General features: G+C 48.2%; 1 protein-coding gene across 4 annotated transcripts in view; it reads left to right on the forward strand.

The window, feature by feature from the left end:
- Positions 1 to 18,347, forward strand: part of BLTP3A (bridge-like lipid transfer protein family member 3A) — a 636,759-nt gene that overhangs the window by 472,157 nt on the left and 146,255 nt on the right. For all 4 annotated transcript variants that reach the window (XM_086923213.1, XM_086923214.1, XM_086923215.1 and 1 more), the window contains exons 15-16: positions 768 to 970; positions 17,522 to 17,679. In XM_086923213.1, the coding sequence (XP_086779339.1) occupies positions 768 to 970; positions 17,522 to 17,679 (361 nt within the window). The remainder of the gene's footprint in view (positions 1 to 767; positions 971 to 17,521; positions 17,680 to 18,347) is intronic.

Here is an 18,347-nt window from a genome sequence, read left to right on the forward strand (position 1 = left end):
CAACATTTTTCAAGACTAAAGACAATATTTCTCCAAGTGGCCTATAGCAGAGGAGTTGTTCCCTTATGCATCCCATTTCGCTGGTGACTCTCTTCTTATTTTTGACCTTTGTCTGGCTATTCCTTCCATTAATCTGTCCCTATCTGACACTGTCTCTGTGACACATTGGAGGTTAGTCCATTCCCTAGGCCATGTCTGTAGAATTTGGCCATTGCACTCCCTGGTTGGTCACCACCTCTCTGTGGAAGTTGATTACATCCACCCTTCCTGTCTGTACATCAGTACTGATCGCTGCCCTCCCTTCCTCTTATCCATACGGTCTTCCCTACCTCCTGCAAGCCAGACTAGCGACTCCCTCCCTATTAATAAGCTACTTATGCTAACTCCCTACCTTTTTTAGGCAGAAGCCAGGTGAACCTCCTCTCAATCTCAACCCTTTCTCTCTTCTTTTTCTATCGTATCTAGTCATTTGCCATGCCACTTTGTAAGCAATGTTAGAATATTCCTCCTCCTCTCTCTGGAACCTTTGGCAAACAATCTGGTCTTCCTCTATGTAGTCAGACTTCTCATTTTCGGTCTGCGGTCCACAGCTGTTGACCCTTCCCTCTTAGTGTAGTTGGTGGATGGTAACCTCATCTTCAGTTCATCGTTAGTGATTCGCTTCCCCTTTTACTAGCCCTGGTGAGTATTCCTGGTTACAACCTATCGCTATTTGCTGCCCATGGCTCATACTCCCTTAGTGACCAATGAGTTGTGTTTGATTGTAGGGACCCTGTTCTGAAGGGAGACGAGGTGGTCTTGGCATCAACGGTCAGCAGCAGCAGTCGAATGCGGTTTTTTTCGGTGAAGCGGACTTCATCCCAGCAATCCTTCGACACCACCTCATTGGACGGGAGTGTTGGTGCTGCAGAAGATGGGATCTCCATTGACAGTGATGGCAGTGAAGGCTTTGTGCTGTTGGCAGAGTCAGGTAAGCTCTGTGGGGTGTTCTTACCACCTTTGTCGAGGCCAACCCCCATTTGTTATCTAGGCATCAGTTGCATGGTACGATAAGCTTGCTGCCCTTGTGCATGCAAAGCAATAGGTGTGAATTGAACTGTAGGAGGTTTACTACTAATAAACATTTATGCACCTCACCCCCATAATGTGATGGATCCTTGCAGTAGTACAGGTAAGTGCTGTAGCATACCTGCTGTCTGGGCCTGTCCCTAAAGTGCCCTATATGCGCTACAAGACTCCAGCGTTGTGCAATGCCCCTCACAGATTAATGTCAGTATTGTAGGGCTCCAACACTGTGATATTTCTTTAATAGTGCCCTATCAGTACTGTGTGGAGTGCAGTGTATGCTTCCTCCACAGATTAGCCTTTCAGTGCAAAGTAATCCTTATAGTATGGAAGCTCTTTATACTAAAGGGCTCCTGCTGTGTGTGCTTCCTTCCACAGCACCTGGTATTACCCTCTTCCTCTGTGTATTAACCTATCACTGCCATACATTTTCAGCTGGGAGAGATTTTCCCCAGTAAATCCTGGTCAGTGCTATGTGATGCTATGTTTGTGAAAAATCTCCAGCAGGTCTTTGCTCCGGCACTCTAGGAGTGTGAAATTCTTCCAATCTGTGCTAGTGGCGTTCAGTGGTGTGAGCCTTCTTTAGCAAGGCCCCATCCAAGCTATCAGACTCCAGCAGTGTGAGCTTCTTACTGTACTCTGTTTGGAGCAGTCCTCTATTATTACTTTAGGATCGTGGGAGCTTGGGTCTCGTCCACCAGTGACAATTCTAGGACTCAATGAAAGTGATTTCCAGGAGAGGTACCCTTTCAGAATTCCACCAATTTCGTGTCCTGGATATACGGTGACAGCAGTGTGGGCTTTATAGAGCCATTCTGTGTCGAAGCTATACTAATGCAGAAAACGCTGTAGGACTGCAAAAACCTAGCTCTCTCAATACTGTCTTTTCCATAGTGAGATGCTTTAGAACCGCATGCTAACAATAATACCTTTTTATTAATTATGACCTCAGAAAACTCCGGTTATTTCAGATAAAATGCAAACATCGCGTTTACTATTAGTTTAACCGTTTTTGTACTTGTGGGCTAGAAAGTATTTTATATTCTTGTTATGGGCGGGTCTAGAAGCTCCTTTACTGCAGTGATGGAATAATTCTAAGCCAGTTACTGTGCATTAGATACTACAGTCTAAGCAGAGCCCAGAGGAGGCCTGGACCATGCTCACCCGCGCAGTTGCTGCAGGTTGAGACGCAGCTAAGTTCACCATCCAGTGTGGGCTGGATACCAGCGACTCTCTGGGTAGAACGGTTTCCACGTCAGTAGCCCTGAGGAGCTACACCTGGTTGCGGACGTCGGGCCTTTCTGGGGATGTCCAATCCACCCTTTTGGACATGCCCTTTGATGGTCGTCGCCTGTTTGGTGACAAGGCGGACTCAGCGCTGGAGCTTTTCAAGGACTCTAGAACTACGGCCAGAACCTTGAGCCTCACGGCAACTTCTCACCCCATGCAGTCTGCCTTTCACCCCTTTCATGGCTACGGAAGGGGTGCCCCACCACATTCCACCCAAAGCCAGAGGGCCACACAAGCTACCCCACCTATGCGTGGCTGCGGACGTGGGATCCAGCGACGTGGGTCTGGGGGCCAGCGGGCAGTCATCCTATACCCCCCTGCAGCAGTCTTCACACCTTCCAAGTCGGACCTTTCAGGGCCACCAGAGGCCAATGTGCTGACGAATTTGCCATCACCTCCCCCTCTGGCAAAGCATCACATCAGACAGGCGGGTTTTGCAGATAGTCCGAAGGGGCTACTCCCTCCCCTTCAAGACTACCCCTCTCTCCATGCCACAAGCAATCCATCACATGTCAGAGGATCACTTGGCCCTTCTCCGCCAGGAAGTTATAGCTCTCTTGGCAAAAGGAGCTATTGAACGGATCCCTGTGCCAGAAATAGGTTGTGGATGCTACTCCCACTACGTTCTGGTACCCAAGAAGGACAAAGGCCTACGTCCTATGTTAGACCTCAGGACCGTCAACCGCTTCCTCCGGAAGGAGAAGTTCAAAATGTTAACCTTGGCTCAGGTCTTGTCTTCTCTCAACTCTGGAGACTGGATGGTAGCATTGAACCTGCAGGACGCTTATTATCACATCAACGTCCTGCAAGCCCACAGGCGTTACCTACGGTTTACGGTAGGCCACAAGCATTTTCAGTTTACGGTGCTCCCCTTTGGCCTTACCAGCGCCCCTCGGTTGTTCACAAAAGTGATGGTTGAGGCCGCAGCTCATCTGCGCAGATCAGGGGTTCCAGTCTTCCCCTATCTCGACGACTAGCTGTTGAAGGCGGGCTCGCCCCAGGCTGTCGTCTCCCACCTCCAGACTACGGCAGATCTCCTGCATTCACTGGGGTTCACTATCAACGTGCCGAAGTCGCACCTGATTCCCTCTCAGAAGCTCCTTTTCATCTGAGCCTTTCTGGATACAGCGCAGTTTTGGGCCTATTCTCCCAAGCAGAGAGTCCAGGAAATTCGGGCTATGATACTGATGTTTCAGCCTCCATTCCGGATTTCAGTGAGAATGACCCTGAGGCTGCTTGGCATATACGGGCTCTGCAGTGGGACCTGAAGTTCCAGTGGGCGCAGCAGCAGGGGAATCTTTCCAATGTTGTCCAGATATTGGAGGGGACTGCACAGTAGTTGTAGTGGTGGCTCACGAACCGGGATTAGGTCAACGGCAGATCCCTCTCCCTTCCCCAACCAGAGTTCACAGTGGTGAGAGACGTATCAATCCTGGGATAGGGTGGCCCACATGGGGGAAGCGGAGATCAAAGGCCTCTGGTCCCTGGCGGAGTCAGGGCTCCACATCAACCTTCTGGAGCTTTGGGTGATTCGTCTTGCACAAAGGAAAAGTAGTGCAGGTGTCCACGAACAACACCACCGCCATGTGGTACTGCAGCAAGCAGGGCAGGGTGGGGTTGTGGACTCTATGTCATGATGCTCTTCGCCTTTGGACATGGCTGGAACATCAGGGCATATCCTTGGTGGTTCAACTCAGCTGCCAGGGCTGACAAACTCAGCTGCCAGTACATGCTGGATTATGAATGGCGTCTTCACTTGGAGGTGGTGCAAGGTCTCTTTCAGCCGTGGGAGAGCCTTGGTTAGATCCATTCGCCACCTAAGAGAACACGCAATATCAGCAATTCTGCACGTTGGAGTTTCCAGGGCGCCACTCGCTCAGCGACGATTTTCGACCCAAGTGGAATTGCGGCCTCCTGTAAGCCTTTCCGCCTGTACCACTTCTACCCAGAGTGCTGAAGAAGATCAAGAGCGACGAGGCCCAAGTCATTCTTGTGGCTCCGGACTGGGCGCGAAGAGTCTGGTACCCCGAGCTCTTGAGCATGGCCATCGATCCTCCGATCAGACTGCCTCTTCTGGAGGATAATTTGTCACAGCAGCAGGGGACGGTCCTCCACTCTAACCTGTCCAGCCTCCTTCTCCTTGTGTGGAGATTGAGCAGCAATAGTTGACAGCTTTTGACTTTTCTCCCGAAGTCTGTAATGTCATCTTGGCAGCCAGGCGTCCCCCCACTAAAATTGTATACGCCTGTAGGTGGAACAAATTTGTGGCATGGTGCACAGCAAAGGCTGTGGATCCCCTTTCTGCCCCTCTTTCAGAGGTTATCCTCTTCATTCTTTCTTTGGCCCAGCAGGGCTCTGCTCTGGGCACTCTTAATGGCTATCTTTCAGTCATTTTGTCCTTTATTCGCCTTCCTGATCAGCCTTCTCTTTTCAATCCCCTATTGTTAACAGATTTCTGAAGGGCATTACTCATCTCTTTCCTCCTTCTCCTCTCGTAATGCCCCAGTTGGACTTGAATCTTGTCCTCATGTATCTTATGTGTGCTCCCTTTGAGCCACTACCTAATTGTCCTCTTTGTCTCCTTACTTTAAAGACTGCTTTCCTACTTGCCATCACCTCTGCTCGCAGGATGAGTGAGCTTCAGGCTCTGTCTTCCAAACCTCCCTTTCTTGCTGTCCATCCGTAGAAAGTAGTCCTTCGTACTCTGCCCTCTTTTCTGCCTATTGTGATTACCTCTTTCCACATAGGCCAGACCATCACATTGCCCACCTTTTTCCTGCCTCCGCACCTTTTCAAATAGGAGGAGAGACTCCACTCTCTGGACCCAAAACGTGCGCTGTCCTTCTACCTTGATCGCACTAAGGACTTCCGGGTCGACGATCACCTCTTCGTGAGTTATGTGGGCGCCAAGAATGGTCAGGCAGTGCACAAACGTACCATTTCTCGATGGGTTGTCCTATGCATAAAGATCTGCCATTCTTTGGCAAAAAAGGTACCTCCAGTAGGACTGCGTGCCCAGTCTACCAGGGCGACGGGAGCCACTACTGCTTTGGTCGTGGAGTTCTGCTGGTTGACATCTGCCAGGCAGCAACCTGGGCATCCCTGCCCACGTTTACAAAGCATTGCTGCCTGGACAGCCAAGTCCGGATAGACTGCTTTTTCGGCCGTTCTTATCTCTCGGACTTCCTGGTGTGAACTTAGTTTGCAGACCTACCTCCAGGGGCGGTATTGTTGGGGTATCTATTCTAAGGTAAGCAATCAATAACTATTGTCTCTTTCAGATGAACAAGTTACTTACCTTCGGTAACGATGTATCTGTAAGAGACATATGTAGTTATAGATTCCGTACCCCCCCAGCCATCCTCCCCGTTCTGCTTACTGACTTCTAGGGAAAGGGACTCTTTTACAGGGCCCTAGTAATGTGCACCAGTGGTCAGTGTCTTGCATGGCTCTCTGCTTCTGGCGCGGAAAGTTGTGACAGAACTCACGTTAGCGCGCAGGGGCGGCGTCTAAGTAGACACCGCAACGTCATCCCGATGACCCCGACGACAGACGCGGAGTCGACCGATGCCACCTTCCGACGCGCAGGGGTACTGCAACGAAAAAATTTCTCCGGATCCAGTCTGATGCCTGGGGGTAATTCTAAGGTAAGGAATCTATACCTACATATGTCTCTTACAGATACATTGTTACCAAAGGTAAGTAACTTGCTCAACAAATGCTTTGTGAAACTGTCAAAGAAAACCCTCAGTAGATTGCACAAACTTAAAAATTCTGCAGCAAGAAAAGAATTCTAGCTCTACTACTTGGTTATAGTTACATTCTCCTTTGTTGCATAGACTACATTAGCATACCTGTTACCAAATAAATTCATTACAAATTGGTAACCATAATACAAAACTGCATTTAGTCTAGGTTTCCAGTACACCTGAGGTACTTTTTTCTTACCTATGCCCCTAAGGCTTCATTGTCCATTTCAGATTTCTCAGTGATTTCTAACAGGGGGATATTTTTCTCAGGTCAGTGCGCATGGTCAAGAACATCCTGCACATGGATTGAAACAGACATCTGTTTTTCTGTTTTGTGACGAAATGAAAAAGCTAGTTATGGTAACCCTTTCTTGTAGAGAGGCAGATTGTTGTTGATGGGGTTTGCCTAGCTGTGCCTTAATACCATTTGCTGAGTTTAGCACTATAAAAATACTAAATTACGACAGAGGGGTTCTGGTCCCAGTCAAATCAAATCAATCCTGATTCGGTTGCAATCACAATCATAGAAGATAAAATTACAGTGCAAATATATAATGTGATATCATAATTAAATATCCCAAAAAAATTAAGTAAGATCATATTTAAAACATGATACTATAATATATATCCACAAAGTATAAGTCAGGTCTCGATTGTCCTGACCTCAAAGCTGCCCGAAGAAAGGAAGTTACTGCAAAGAGTGTGCTTCTTTGGCAAAAGCTGCAGATGCGGGGACTTGCGTAAAAGTCCAGTCTTTCAGAAGGGGCTGTGGGAACTGCTTCCTGGCCCGGCTAACATATTTACATAAAAGCACAAAATGTAGGGTATCTTATGGAGACCTATGGTCACAACCACAGGGCCATCACATGCTAGAAGGAAACCAGCCTGATGGGGTGGCCAAAAGATGGTGAAGCTGGTTAAACCTGAAACAGGCCGCCAAGAACCTGTCCCTTTCACTAGTGAGGAGAGAAAGATAACTCTCCATACCTTGTAAGGTTTTCATTAGTAAATGCTCCCTTACAGTAGGATTCGCAAGTTCAGCGCTTTCACTATAAGAGATGGCATACTTGAGGAACAGACCATTTACATACCTAAGCTCACAAGAACTCAGAGAATCACGATTGTAGAATATATCTGCCCTACCTAAACTGATAAATGCGTCTTTACGTAAGAGATCCAGGGATTTTAATGCATGTTGTCAAGTTGCAAACAGTCGGTCAAAATCAGAGGAATTAGCTAGGCACCCTCCCTGGAGTCATAACCCAGCACAACAGAGGCTTTACGGTCACCAAGTCAGCAATGAATTTGATGCCAAGCTCTTCTTGTACAGAAAAGGACAGAGCGCTCTGGGGCACCCTCAAGATCGCCTTACAAACTTGTATCTGATAGAGACTACTAGCTGCAGATTCCTTAACGTAGAATTATCCCCAGGGGTGAGAATGGATCCGGAATTATTTTTGCCACAGCATCCCTGTACTCCGGAGGGACGGCATCACGCACCTCCGCGTAGGTGACATCAGCGAGGTCACATAAGTTCCCCCCCCCCCCCACCCCCTCAGTGCGCCAATGTCAGTTTTTTCCTTTTCTGCATGCATCGCAGATCTGGTTCGTGCTCCGGGCCTGTTTAGGCCTTTCCCTTTGCTATTGCGTGTGTTTGTGGGAACAGTGTGCGGATGCCTTCGGGCTTTAAGACGTGCTCGTCTTGTGGACGCCTGATGTCGGCGACGGACCCTCACCTCGTTTGCATGTGGTGCTTGGGGGAAGATCACTGATTGCGAGGCGTGCCAACGGTTAAAGCCGAAGTCGTGGCGGGAGCACCGGATGAAACTTCTCTCGGCTCGCATGTCCAGATCGGCTTCGTCACCTCGGTCAGCTTCTGCGGAAGGTTTTCGAAGCAGCCGTCATCGTCGTCGTCCTCATCCCTCTCCTGTGCCGCAAGAGCGTCGCTCACCTATTGGTAAGTGTCACAGTTTGTCCTCGAAGGCTGGTTTCCGGCCTGTTAGGTGCGTGGGCTTTCCTCTGGTGAAGCGGCCCTGTGTATCGTCCCCCACCGAGAGCCCAGATGGAGACATATGCGGCGGCTTTGCAGGCCTCGCTGGCTTCTCCTCCTCCTCCTTACCCTCCTGGGACGTCGGAGGATCCCTTGTGTTGTGCGGGGCTCCGGCGCCGACTAGCTCGTCTCCAGGCTTGGAGGATGTGGCGGCTGCTGGCCCTGGTGGCGCCACAGGGGTCGGCGGACCATCCCTCATCCCATCATGGGTCGAGGCTGACGGGGGACCCCTCGTCCCTCCCCGGGCCCCTCTTGTCCCTCCACGCAGGCAGCTGCCTCATCGGAGGTCAAGTCAGCATTGGTGGCACCACTGAGGTCGGTGGGCCCTGTCTCCCCCTCATGGGTCGAGGCTGGCGGGGGACTCCTTGTCACTCCGCGGGTCCCTCTCGTCCCTCCACACAGGTGGCTGCCTCGGCAGAGGTCGAGTCGGTGCCGTTTCGGCACCGTCCCTTAGCCACCTCGGCTCAGGCCCAGCCACAGTCCCCTGCGCCATGTGGTGTGGAGGAGGCCTGTCCGACGTCTCCTTTGGCGCTGGACGACGATGACGTCCTGCCTCAGGTCGTGGACTCTACGGCACCGGACAGGTGTCTGGTCGTGGACTCTTCTTCGGACGCCCCCTCTTCCCCGGAGGTTGGGCGCCTGCTGGTGTCATCCTCGCCGGAGACAGGCCGCCGCGTCGTGGATTTTTTTCCCGTCATCAAAGGACTGCTCCTCGCCGTTGCCGCGGCTGGGGTTTTTGCCGGAGGAGCTACAGGTCCCCCACTCCTTGGTCCCGCTTTCTCCTTTCCGGACCTGGCCTTTCCCCACTCTGATTGGCTTAGAGGACAGCCGCCTTAGCTTGCCGCCGTCGCCTACGTAGGAGCTGCTTTCCCCACCGCGGGCCCTACAGAGGCGGGTGCGGCCTTCGCTTGAGGTGTTTCCACGGCTGTGAGTATTTTGCGCATGGGTGATCCGGCTGCCCATTTCCCCGCGGATCATCTTCTGGAAGTTCTTCACCAGGGCTCGGATGGCAGGCAGCTGCTGCTTCCCTTTGAGGGTTCGCTCCACCCTTCTCGGACGGGCGTGGGAACGCCCCGCCACAGGGGATCCGGTGCCCCAACACCTTCTGCACCAGCACCGCGTGACCCGGTGTGTCTTTCCGTCCACTCCTCTGCCTCAAGCCCCCTTTTGCTGACTGCCTTTCCCTCCCTGCCACCACTGTGTCTCCACCATCACGGGAGGCCCGCTGGCTAGACTCTTTGGGGGCGCAATATGTTTGTTTCGACTAGTGCGGCCATGCTGGCCCTTAACACTTTGTGTGTTGGCTAGGGCCACCTCTTGCTTGTGGGACTCGGCGGAGTCCCTTGGATCCGCCGCTTCTCAGGAAGATGCTGGGGTTGATTTGTGGCACCATGCGTTGGATGGCCGGGAGCTGGCGGCGTTTATTCTTCGCTCTGCCCTGGACATCTCTGAGGTGCTTGGTCATGCCATGGCTTCTTCGGTTGCCCTTCGCCGCCATGGTTGGCTTCGGGACAGTGTGTTCCCGGAAAATGTTCGGGAACGGCTGGTAGATCTTCCCTTCGATGGCACTCTCTTGTTCCATGCCCCGGCAGACTCGGCCATCCAGAGGTTCTTGGCGGGGCAGCCTCCTTCTCTGTGACCTGTGAGTTGATCTGGTCGAAAGGTGCTGTTCTTTTGTTGGGGCGGGTCACCCCATTTGGGTGATCTGTGTGCTTCATGTGCTTTCGAGTCCTCTTTGCTTGGACTGTGGTTCTGTTGGCTGCTGGTTGGCCCTTCTTGACTGTGTGTTTTTATTTTGGGTTATCTACACCAGGTTGGCCCTGAGATTAGGCCTTCTGTTTTTTTCTCTTGGGCTGCTTGACAAGCTTTCTGCTGGGGTTTTTCCCCGCGGCTCTTTCTGTTGTCCTCTGCTGCGGAAGGTTCTTCCTAAGAGGGTTCCCATGTGTTGGGACATAACCCTATGTGGGGTAGTGGTAGCTGTTTTATAGCTTTTTCTGTGCTGGGAAGTTGTGGTTGACTTCGGGCCTCTGCTCTCCATGGTGTTTATGTACATTGCAGGTCTAATTCCCTTATTGCTGGATTGGAATGCCTTGGTGGGGCCCCGGGGTGTCCTTCTCTGGGGTCGCTGCGCTGTTCGCCAAGTCTGACCGGTTGTCTGCAGCCTGGTGTCGTGGCTCTGGTTCTGCTTCTTTTTGGGTCATGTGTGCGAACCCCTCTCTGAGGTGTGTCCAGGACCTTCTTTGCCCTTATGTTCTCTGTCCTGGGGTTGAGATGGTTTTTGTGTTCCTCCCTCTTTCAGGGAGGGGGGGGGTCTTGCCTTCTTTTTCCCTCGTCTCCTTGGAGCCTCTAGGTTGATCTTCTTCCTCTTCCTTGCCTTGGCCTTGGATGGAGGTTCTGTTGCCTTGTAGGGGCGTGGGGTGCTTCGGCCTCCCCTTGCTTTGCTCTTGTTTCCTCTGTTGAATGTGAATGGGCTTCTTCTTTCTTCTTCTTCTTTTCTTCTTCCCACACCCCTCTTGGGGTTGGTGGAGTTCTACGTGTAGGGGTACCCCTTGCCTGGGGGGACGAGATTCCTCGCCGTGGCCGTTGGACTAGTCCCCTGTGGGACCCTCTGTTATGTCAGGCTGGTGTGGTCCTTTCGCAGACCCTCCTTCCCCGTGGGCATGGCTAGGGTATCTATTCTACGTTAAGGAATCTGCAGCTAGTAGTCTCTATCAGATGTATGCGTTACTTACCTTGCGTAGTGATGTATCCGGTAGAGACGATTCTAGCTGCAGATTCCTTCACGGCCCGCCCTTCCTCCTCGTTCTGGGAGGACCTTTGGCTTGGTCTTCTGCACTCGCATCCCGGTGGGTGGCTATGTCTTCTGTGAGGGCATTCTTTTTCTCTTTTGACGGGATGATTTGTCTTGTTTCTTGTTCCTTCCTCCTCTTTGGCGCATTGGAGGATGGGTTTATAGGTACTACTCTGCCCCTCTGCCCTGGTTGCTCCAGGATTGGGGCTTGCCTTCACTCTCTTCCCTCCCATCCCTCTCCACTTTTGTTACTAAGGGTCCTGGCCCCTCTGCTAACCTCTGAGTTGGGGTCATCTGGCCGTGCCTTTGCACTTTGTTCCTTTGGGGGGTTGTCGCCCTCTGTGCTGGGGTTGCTTTGGAGGGTTGTCATTCATGTTTGTCTTGGAACGAGTTCCCCTTCGTTGTTTCTTGGTTGGAGTTGTAGTCCTGCTACATGTTGTCATGACATTTTGCATATGTTCTTTGTCTCCAGGGGGGATTGTCTACATACTGGCAGGGTGGCTGCTCAGGGCTGTGCTCTGTTCTTTCTTCTTTTTTTGTGATCGTATCTAGGACCCTAATTAAATATTCCTGATTTATGCCCTTATGTGGTTATAACAAATCATACCCTTATAAAGGCATAAGAATCATATCCATATTTAGTAATAGCCAATGCAAACCAAATACGGCAAGGCTACGTCCTTAGACTCCTAGAAAGTACAACGAGTTCTTTCAACAAACCAAACCTCCAGCAACCTGGGAATTCCCCATGCTTTTGTTTTGATTTGTCCTAGAATTCCTGCAAGCACTGAAAGAACGGCCAGTTCTTAGTGACATCTTTTATTGACGTCTTCCTTAAGTCAAACACGGCACCTTCCAGGTAAAAATATACCAGTGTTTGCCTTAAGCAACACACTGTGATGTGGAGCAGAGCGGCTATCTACTTATCCGAAGCCCAGCTGATGCGAGTGCCGAAGGAAGCCGTCCCTCCCAAATGACGCACTGAGAAAGACGCTGTCTTTTTCTCCTGCCGAGAAAATCCAGCTCCAGTGTTTCCAGTCACCCTTGCGGGTTACTGGGAGATAGAGTCCTGAGAGCGAGATAAGAGACCTCCTTCATTCTAAAACCAAGGTACGGAGCTGATTAGATCCTTAGAGAATTCTTGAGTCAGATTCTTGGCAAAAACTAACTTAACTTAAACTGCAGCTCACTTACTCCTTCCCACGTACTAGTCTTAGGTTAGGTACATTGGGGTAGGCGTATCTTAGAAGCACCAGTTGAGTAGGTTTAGTGAAACTTTTATCATTGTATGTAACTGTATATATTTTATACCTTTTAAGTATCTTATGGCTCAGAAACCATGTCAATGCTTTTACAGTATTATTTCATAATACTCCTTTTACTGTACGCACTTTACTTTATAACAAGTATTGCAATTGTGGCAATTCATTTCTCTTGCATGAGAAAGAAGACTGCTCAGTAAATAACACCTTTTATTGAAAACCCCTGTCTCTCTATTTCTCTGCACTCTGGTGAAACTAAGTATGCACGATTGACTGAGTGAAATAGGTATCTATTGTTTTCACACGACTCTGGAGATATACTCCTTAATCTGGGGGAGCAAAGTTGTCATGTTTATGCGGTTGTCAGAAGCTGAATCCCTTCTTGTCTAATCAGGGAAGTTCACTCCTCCCTGTTAATTCGAGAAAGTTTCTAGTGACCTCTGAGCTAGCTGGCAAACCTAAATTAAGTCTAACATATTCAATAGAGACCTAGTCGACCTCAGTCCTACGTCTAAACTATTGTTTGTTATTCCAATGTGCAGAGCCTATTGGGAAAGTAGGAACTAAACTACATGGCACCCAACGTTTGGTAAGGCGATAATCTAACGCAAGATACCAGAGTAGCTCAGTCGTGCTTTTTCACACAGGCCCCTTTTTCCCATAAAAACTCCCAATAGACGTCTGGAGTGGGTGAAAGGTTAATATCCGCCGGAACTTAGTAGGATGAGAATCCTATGTATTAGTTGTTGGTTTAGTCAACGTTGAAGGATACAGTGTTCCAAAATATTGTGCACCTAATCTTTGTTTCCTCAAAAACTTGCTCTCCAAGAAACTTTCATTAAACAATGTCAAATCATGGAGACAACAAAGAAACCGGTGAAGCCGCAGTAATTGCGAATCAACCGGGTGCAGACCTTACAGGGTTTAATGAAGACGACCATGATGCAATAATCATCCCGGTCAATATAAGAAAAACCATACCTATAAAACGTATAGAAAATGGAGTAACATCAAGAGGTGGTACGGTCGTATTTGTGGTAGAGGCAAATGAATTTCGGCAGCCAGAGGTATTCTATTCCTGGATAAATTTTCCAGCAGCACACGCTGTAACACATGAGTTCCACTACTACAAAATAGCGGAATCTCCAGCGGAATACTCTCCCTTCGAGAAGTTGAAATTCCACTAACATACCAAGAGCACCTGCTCTTGTTTAATGGTGCCCTAAAACATCAAAATCACATTACCAGGCTCGGTCCACTAGGTAGACCAGGAGCCACATGGCCGGTTCTAGCCAGCTACACACAACATCCGGACATTGAAGCAATGTCAGACGGAGAACTTTTAGTTCAGCTAAAACTACTAATTAAAATTCATAGACAATTGTTCCAATATGTCATGCGGACTTAAACAGTCCAACCTGCAATTAAAATTCCACAAAACACCCCACAACAGGGGAACACAAACAAGATTACACCACAGAATATACTATCATGTCTTGGTAAAATACCCGCAAAACAGGAACAAATTCCATTCTGGTTAGCTCAAAAAATCACTCTGATAGAGGCAGTATTTCCTGATACTACCCCTTACGAAAAACACATAATTCTGACTATCTGTCTCCCAATGGGGATCGCACCACATGTGGAGGACTGTGACACTTGGGGCACAGTCTTTGCCTCTATCTACACAAAAACACATGGTGTTCCGTACATGGCGGTTATACCAGATGTACTAAGACAGATTCAAAATGAATACAGTCCAGAACCTGCTTTAACTCTGGGTATGAAATTACTGAAAGACTTTAAGCAGGTCTCGGCTATATTATTAGCCAACATAAAAGAAGAAGTAGCATGTGTGGCAATCCGCCAAAAATTGAAGGAGACCGATATAACAGACCAACCTTTTGAGCTTGCTAAAATAATTGAAAAATCCTATGAAGAATTAGGCAGAGATAGTTTGGGTGGTAAACCAGTAAAACCCCTACTAATTAAAAATCTTGAAAAAACTTTTACCAAAAATAATCTCAATTCTCAAAAGAAGAAGTGGGAGGGTAACAAACAAACCACTCCCAGAGAAAAATAGATCTCCAGAAGTGGGGGGCAAGTCTCCCCAAAGGGAGCCATCTGAAAAAGGATACAACCTTAGAAATAGGGACAATTTGAGAAAACCTGACAGATATCAAGATATTGATACACGTTCCTCTCGATCTTTTCAGACTTCATCAAAGAAATCGGAAAGAAGAGGACCGTCAGAACATGAAGAGGAGCACGTAAAGTCCAAAGACAAGGAAACTGCTCATCAAAGTAAAAAATTACAATTTCCCAGAAAGAAGGTAGCCAGTATTAAAATAAAACATGCCCAGAATCCTGAGGACACAACTGAAAAACGGAGTGGGTCCAGACAATGCTAGACAGCGCAGCAGAAGTGAGCATAGCTCGCAAGATCCTGATGAATCTTCTGGAGACAGTGGACACGAATGAATACATTCAAGTGGAAACTGCGGACACCCGAGTGAGCGTGCCCCATAAACTATATGAAATAACATTACGTATAGAGGGAGATAAAACTAGGAAAATAAAAGGTCTCTTTTGGGAGAACCTATCTAAAGGGTATGATATCCTTCTAGCAGAAAAGGACTGGCCACCAGAGTTTGTCAGGGATTATTTTTTTTTTACACCTTTATTTGTATACTTAGGTACATACACGCGGCCTACAAACCCTCAGGTCCGGCAACATAGCAATCCATATAGTCAAGCAACTAATCAGTTGATGATACACAGCCATATTGCCGACAACCCTGGGGTCCGGCGGCGCACGTTTTTCTGAGAGAAAATAATAAATCCGGTTAACTGTTATAACAATGCCGGAGCAATTCTCAGAAGATCTCGGCAACAATATGGTAGTTCCGTGTAGGTCTTATTCTGTTAAGCAAGCAGTGAAGGTGTATTTTTAGTTTAAATCATCCCATGCTAGTGTAAAGATCCCTAAGTTCAACTCCCCCCCCCCCATCCCCCCCCCAAGATTCTAATTGTCTCGCTGCATAATGCGCCTGTTCTTATGACACCCTGTCCTATGGGTGCTCGCCCTGGTATGTCCTGAGTGTACTTTTCCTAGTACCTTATTCAGGATGTTACAGCTCTCGTTGTGTGATGGTAATTCCGTGGTTCAGTGTTCCATGGGTCCCACAGAGACCCTGGCTAGCCTTCCCACACTATCATCTAAGTTTCCCCCACTATGTGAGCAAAAGTGATCATTAACCAGTGTGAATATTACTGTGCTTCCACCTGCCCGTCTGGCTGCGTGTCTGCAGCGTCCTCTCTAGTGTTTCTAAAGTTATTATATAGACCCCAGAAGTTCTTCGGGCGGATCGTGGGGGGGAGAAGCTCGCTGTAGTGTTCCGATTGGGTGCAGCAGTATACCATGTCACTGGCCCACCTTTTCTTAGTCGGTGTTGGGCCTCTCATCCAGCACCGTGCTACCGCACATCTGGCTAGTAACAAGCCCATGTCTGTCAATAGTCTCATCGCCACTTGCAATTCCCTGGAGTGTCCTAGCAGCGCCAGGGCCGGGTCTGTGGGTAAGTCATAGTTTAGTATTTCACTCAACTCCGCTATCACCGTCACCCAGAACTCATGTATCCTGTGGCATCCCCACGCCAAATGGAAGAAATCAGCAATAGGCGCATGCATCTCTCACACTCAGGAGTTTGCCTAAGACCATATCGGTGCAGCCGCTCCGGAGTGTAATACACCCTCTGCAGAAATTTAAAATGAATCAACCGGTGTCTTCCATTTAAGGACAACTTTCTAGTGCTCGTACAGCAGTATTTCCACATGGTGTCGTCTATCGTGATCTGTAAATCCCTCTGCCAGGCTAGCCTTGTATAGGTGTGCAGTCATGTTACGTGATTGTTTCGTTTTAATAACATGGAAAATAGGAACTACACTACACTTTCCCTGCCTTTGGGTACTGCAGTGTTGACACTGCTCCTTATGGTGTTGTTCGTCCCCCTTCCTTTTTCCAATGTTTCTGCTCATTCGCACACTGTTCCCATACTTCCACAGTTTTGTCTGTTGGCTCTGCTTTGTGGCTCGGAAAGGTTCTCCAAAGAAAGCTGACGTAGGCGCGCCAGGGTGGGACTTATGTGACCTCGCTGACATCATGTACGCGGACAACGCCTGGGTGGAGTCACGTGATGCCCTGTCCCCCCACCCCACCCCGACGCACAGGGATGCTGTGGCAAAAAGAATTCCGGATCCAGTCTCATGCCTGGGGATAATTCTATGTTAAGGAGTCTGCAGCTAGAATCGTCTCTACCAGATACATCGTTACCGAAGGTAAGTAACTCGTACGTACTTTGTGAAAGCTGTATCTTCTGCACAGGAGTGTACCCCCACACTTTGCTTCTGTAGAAACCCTTAAAAAGACATTTATAGTGATAAAGATTTATTAGCACCCTATGTATGATTTTAGCCTACAAACTGATTCGCAAGTCCTTGTCGTTTCATATGTGGCTGTACACTATGATACTATGCTTGATTTTAATGGCAATATGAATTTGTGGTTTGATCAAATTTTAATAAAGTTGATTATCAGCACACTTGGATCCCAGGAGCCCAGTCTCTGGGCATAGTTAGCTAAGGCGCTTAATGACTTGTTCATTTCACACAGCTTTACCTCTTCCAAAGGCTTCCAATTCAATTTAGCATCGATCAGCATTCCCAGGTAAGAGAAAGCTGGTACCTTTGTCAGTGTGCGACTCCCCGCCTTAAAAACTTTGGGCCTGGTCGACAGAGGGACAACTTCCAGAACATAAGATTTTGTGAAGTTGACCGTCCGGTCCAATCTGCCCATAAAAGAAACATACCTGTCTGTTCGAACCTGCAAACCCACTGCTGTGCTGGCAATAAGCACCACATCATCTGCATACAATAAAACTGGCAATGGTTTCGCACCTATTCTCGGGCAGTCAGACTGTACTGAAGAGAGAGCATGTTCTAAACCAATAATGTGCAGGGTGAACAGGAAGGGCACAAGTATGCACCCTTGACAAACACCCCTTACACATTTAAACTGCTCTGTAAGGCCCACCCCCTGTGAATATCTGACCGCTGCTGTGGTGTGAACTGTCTTTTTACCCCAGCTGTTTCTCTCTGAATTACTTTTCCGCTCATTTGGTCTTCGGCACCATACGTTGTGCTTTAAAAATAACATATATGTGGAGGATGTTCATGAAGTAAAATCATTGTTGTAGTTAAGAACATTTCTTTGTATTATTTATGAAAAGTGATTTTTCTTTTACCAATGTTGCAGAGCCCATCTTGGATCCCGGGGCAGCAGGTGAAACAGGCAGCAGGTACAGCCCGATGGGTTCTAGCGACAGAGGAAGAGGAGCAGGGCAAGAGGAAATTACAACACCGGATTTGAACAGCTCAGCCTCTCAGAGCGTGGATGAGGCTGATCAGTCACTGGTGAGAATTCAAGTTCCTAAAATCAATCTGGGAAATGTCTCCATTCCAGTCATCCCTGTTTTCCTCTTCAATCCTTTGTCTCTTACTATCTCCCTTTTATTCCTATATTTTCTTTCTGTGTTTATAGATTTTCCTTTCTACCTCCTTGTGAGCTGCATTATATTCCATCGACTGATTTTCTTATCAAATACATTTATCGTCTAGTGCAGCAGATCTTAAGCTTTTGACTTATGTGGCCCTCCACTGAAATATTTCTTGAAGCCAGGGGCCCCTGGCATTCGCAATTTCTAGGATTTGAACCTCAAAACAATACAAAAATACAAAAACAAGTATACATCAAACAAATACTCAAATATTCATATATTTTATTTAATTCACAATCAAATATATTAAAGTTCCAACTTTTCAATTTTACTTTTCAGTTGTATATACTTTATACATTTTAATTAATAAACTTTAATATTATTACATTTTTACAAAACCATGCGGACCCCTTCAGTTGGACTTGTAGGCCTCTAGGGGTCCTCGGACCACAGGTTAAAACCAATGTTGTCATGGGTCCCAAAATTGCTGAAGGGTGGTATGGAAAGCCTCACAACAAATCACCCATTCTCTCACTTTTAGGTTAATTCTCTCCTTAAGAACGTCGTCACACGACTCAACCATGT

The sequence above is a fragment of the Lissotriton vulgaris genome, chromosome 5 (genome assembly GCF_964263255.1).
Source record: "Lissotriton vulgaris chromosome 5, aLisVul1.2, whole genome shotgun sequence".
NCBI classification, from domain to species: Eukaryota; Metazoa; Chordata; class Amphibia; order Caudata; family Salamandridae; genus Lissotriton; species Lissotriton vulgaris.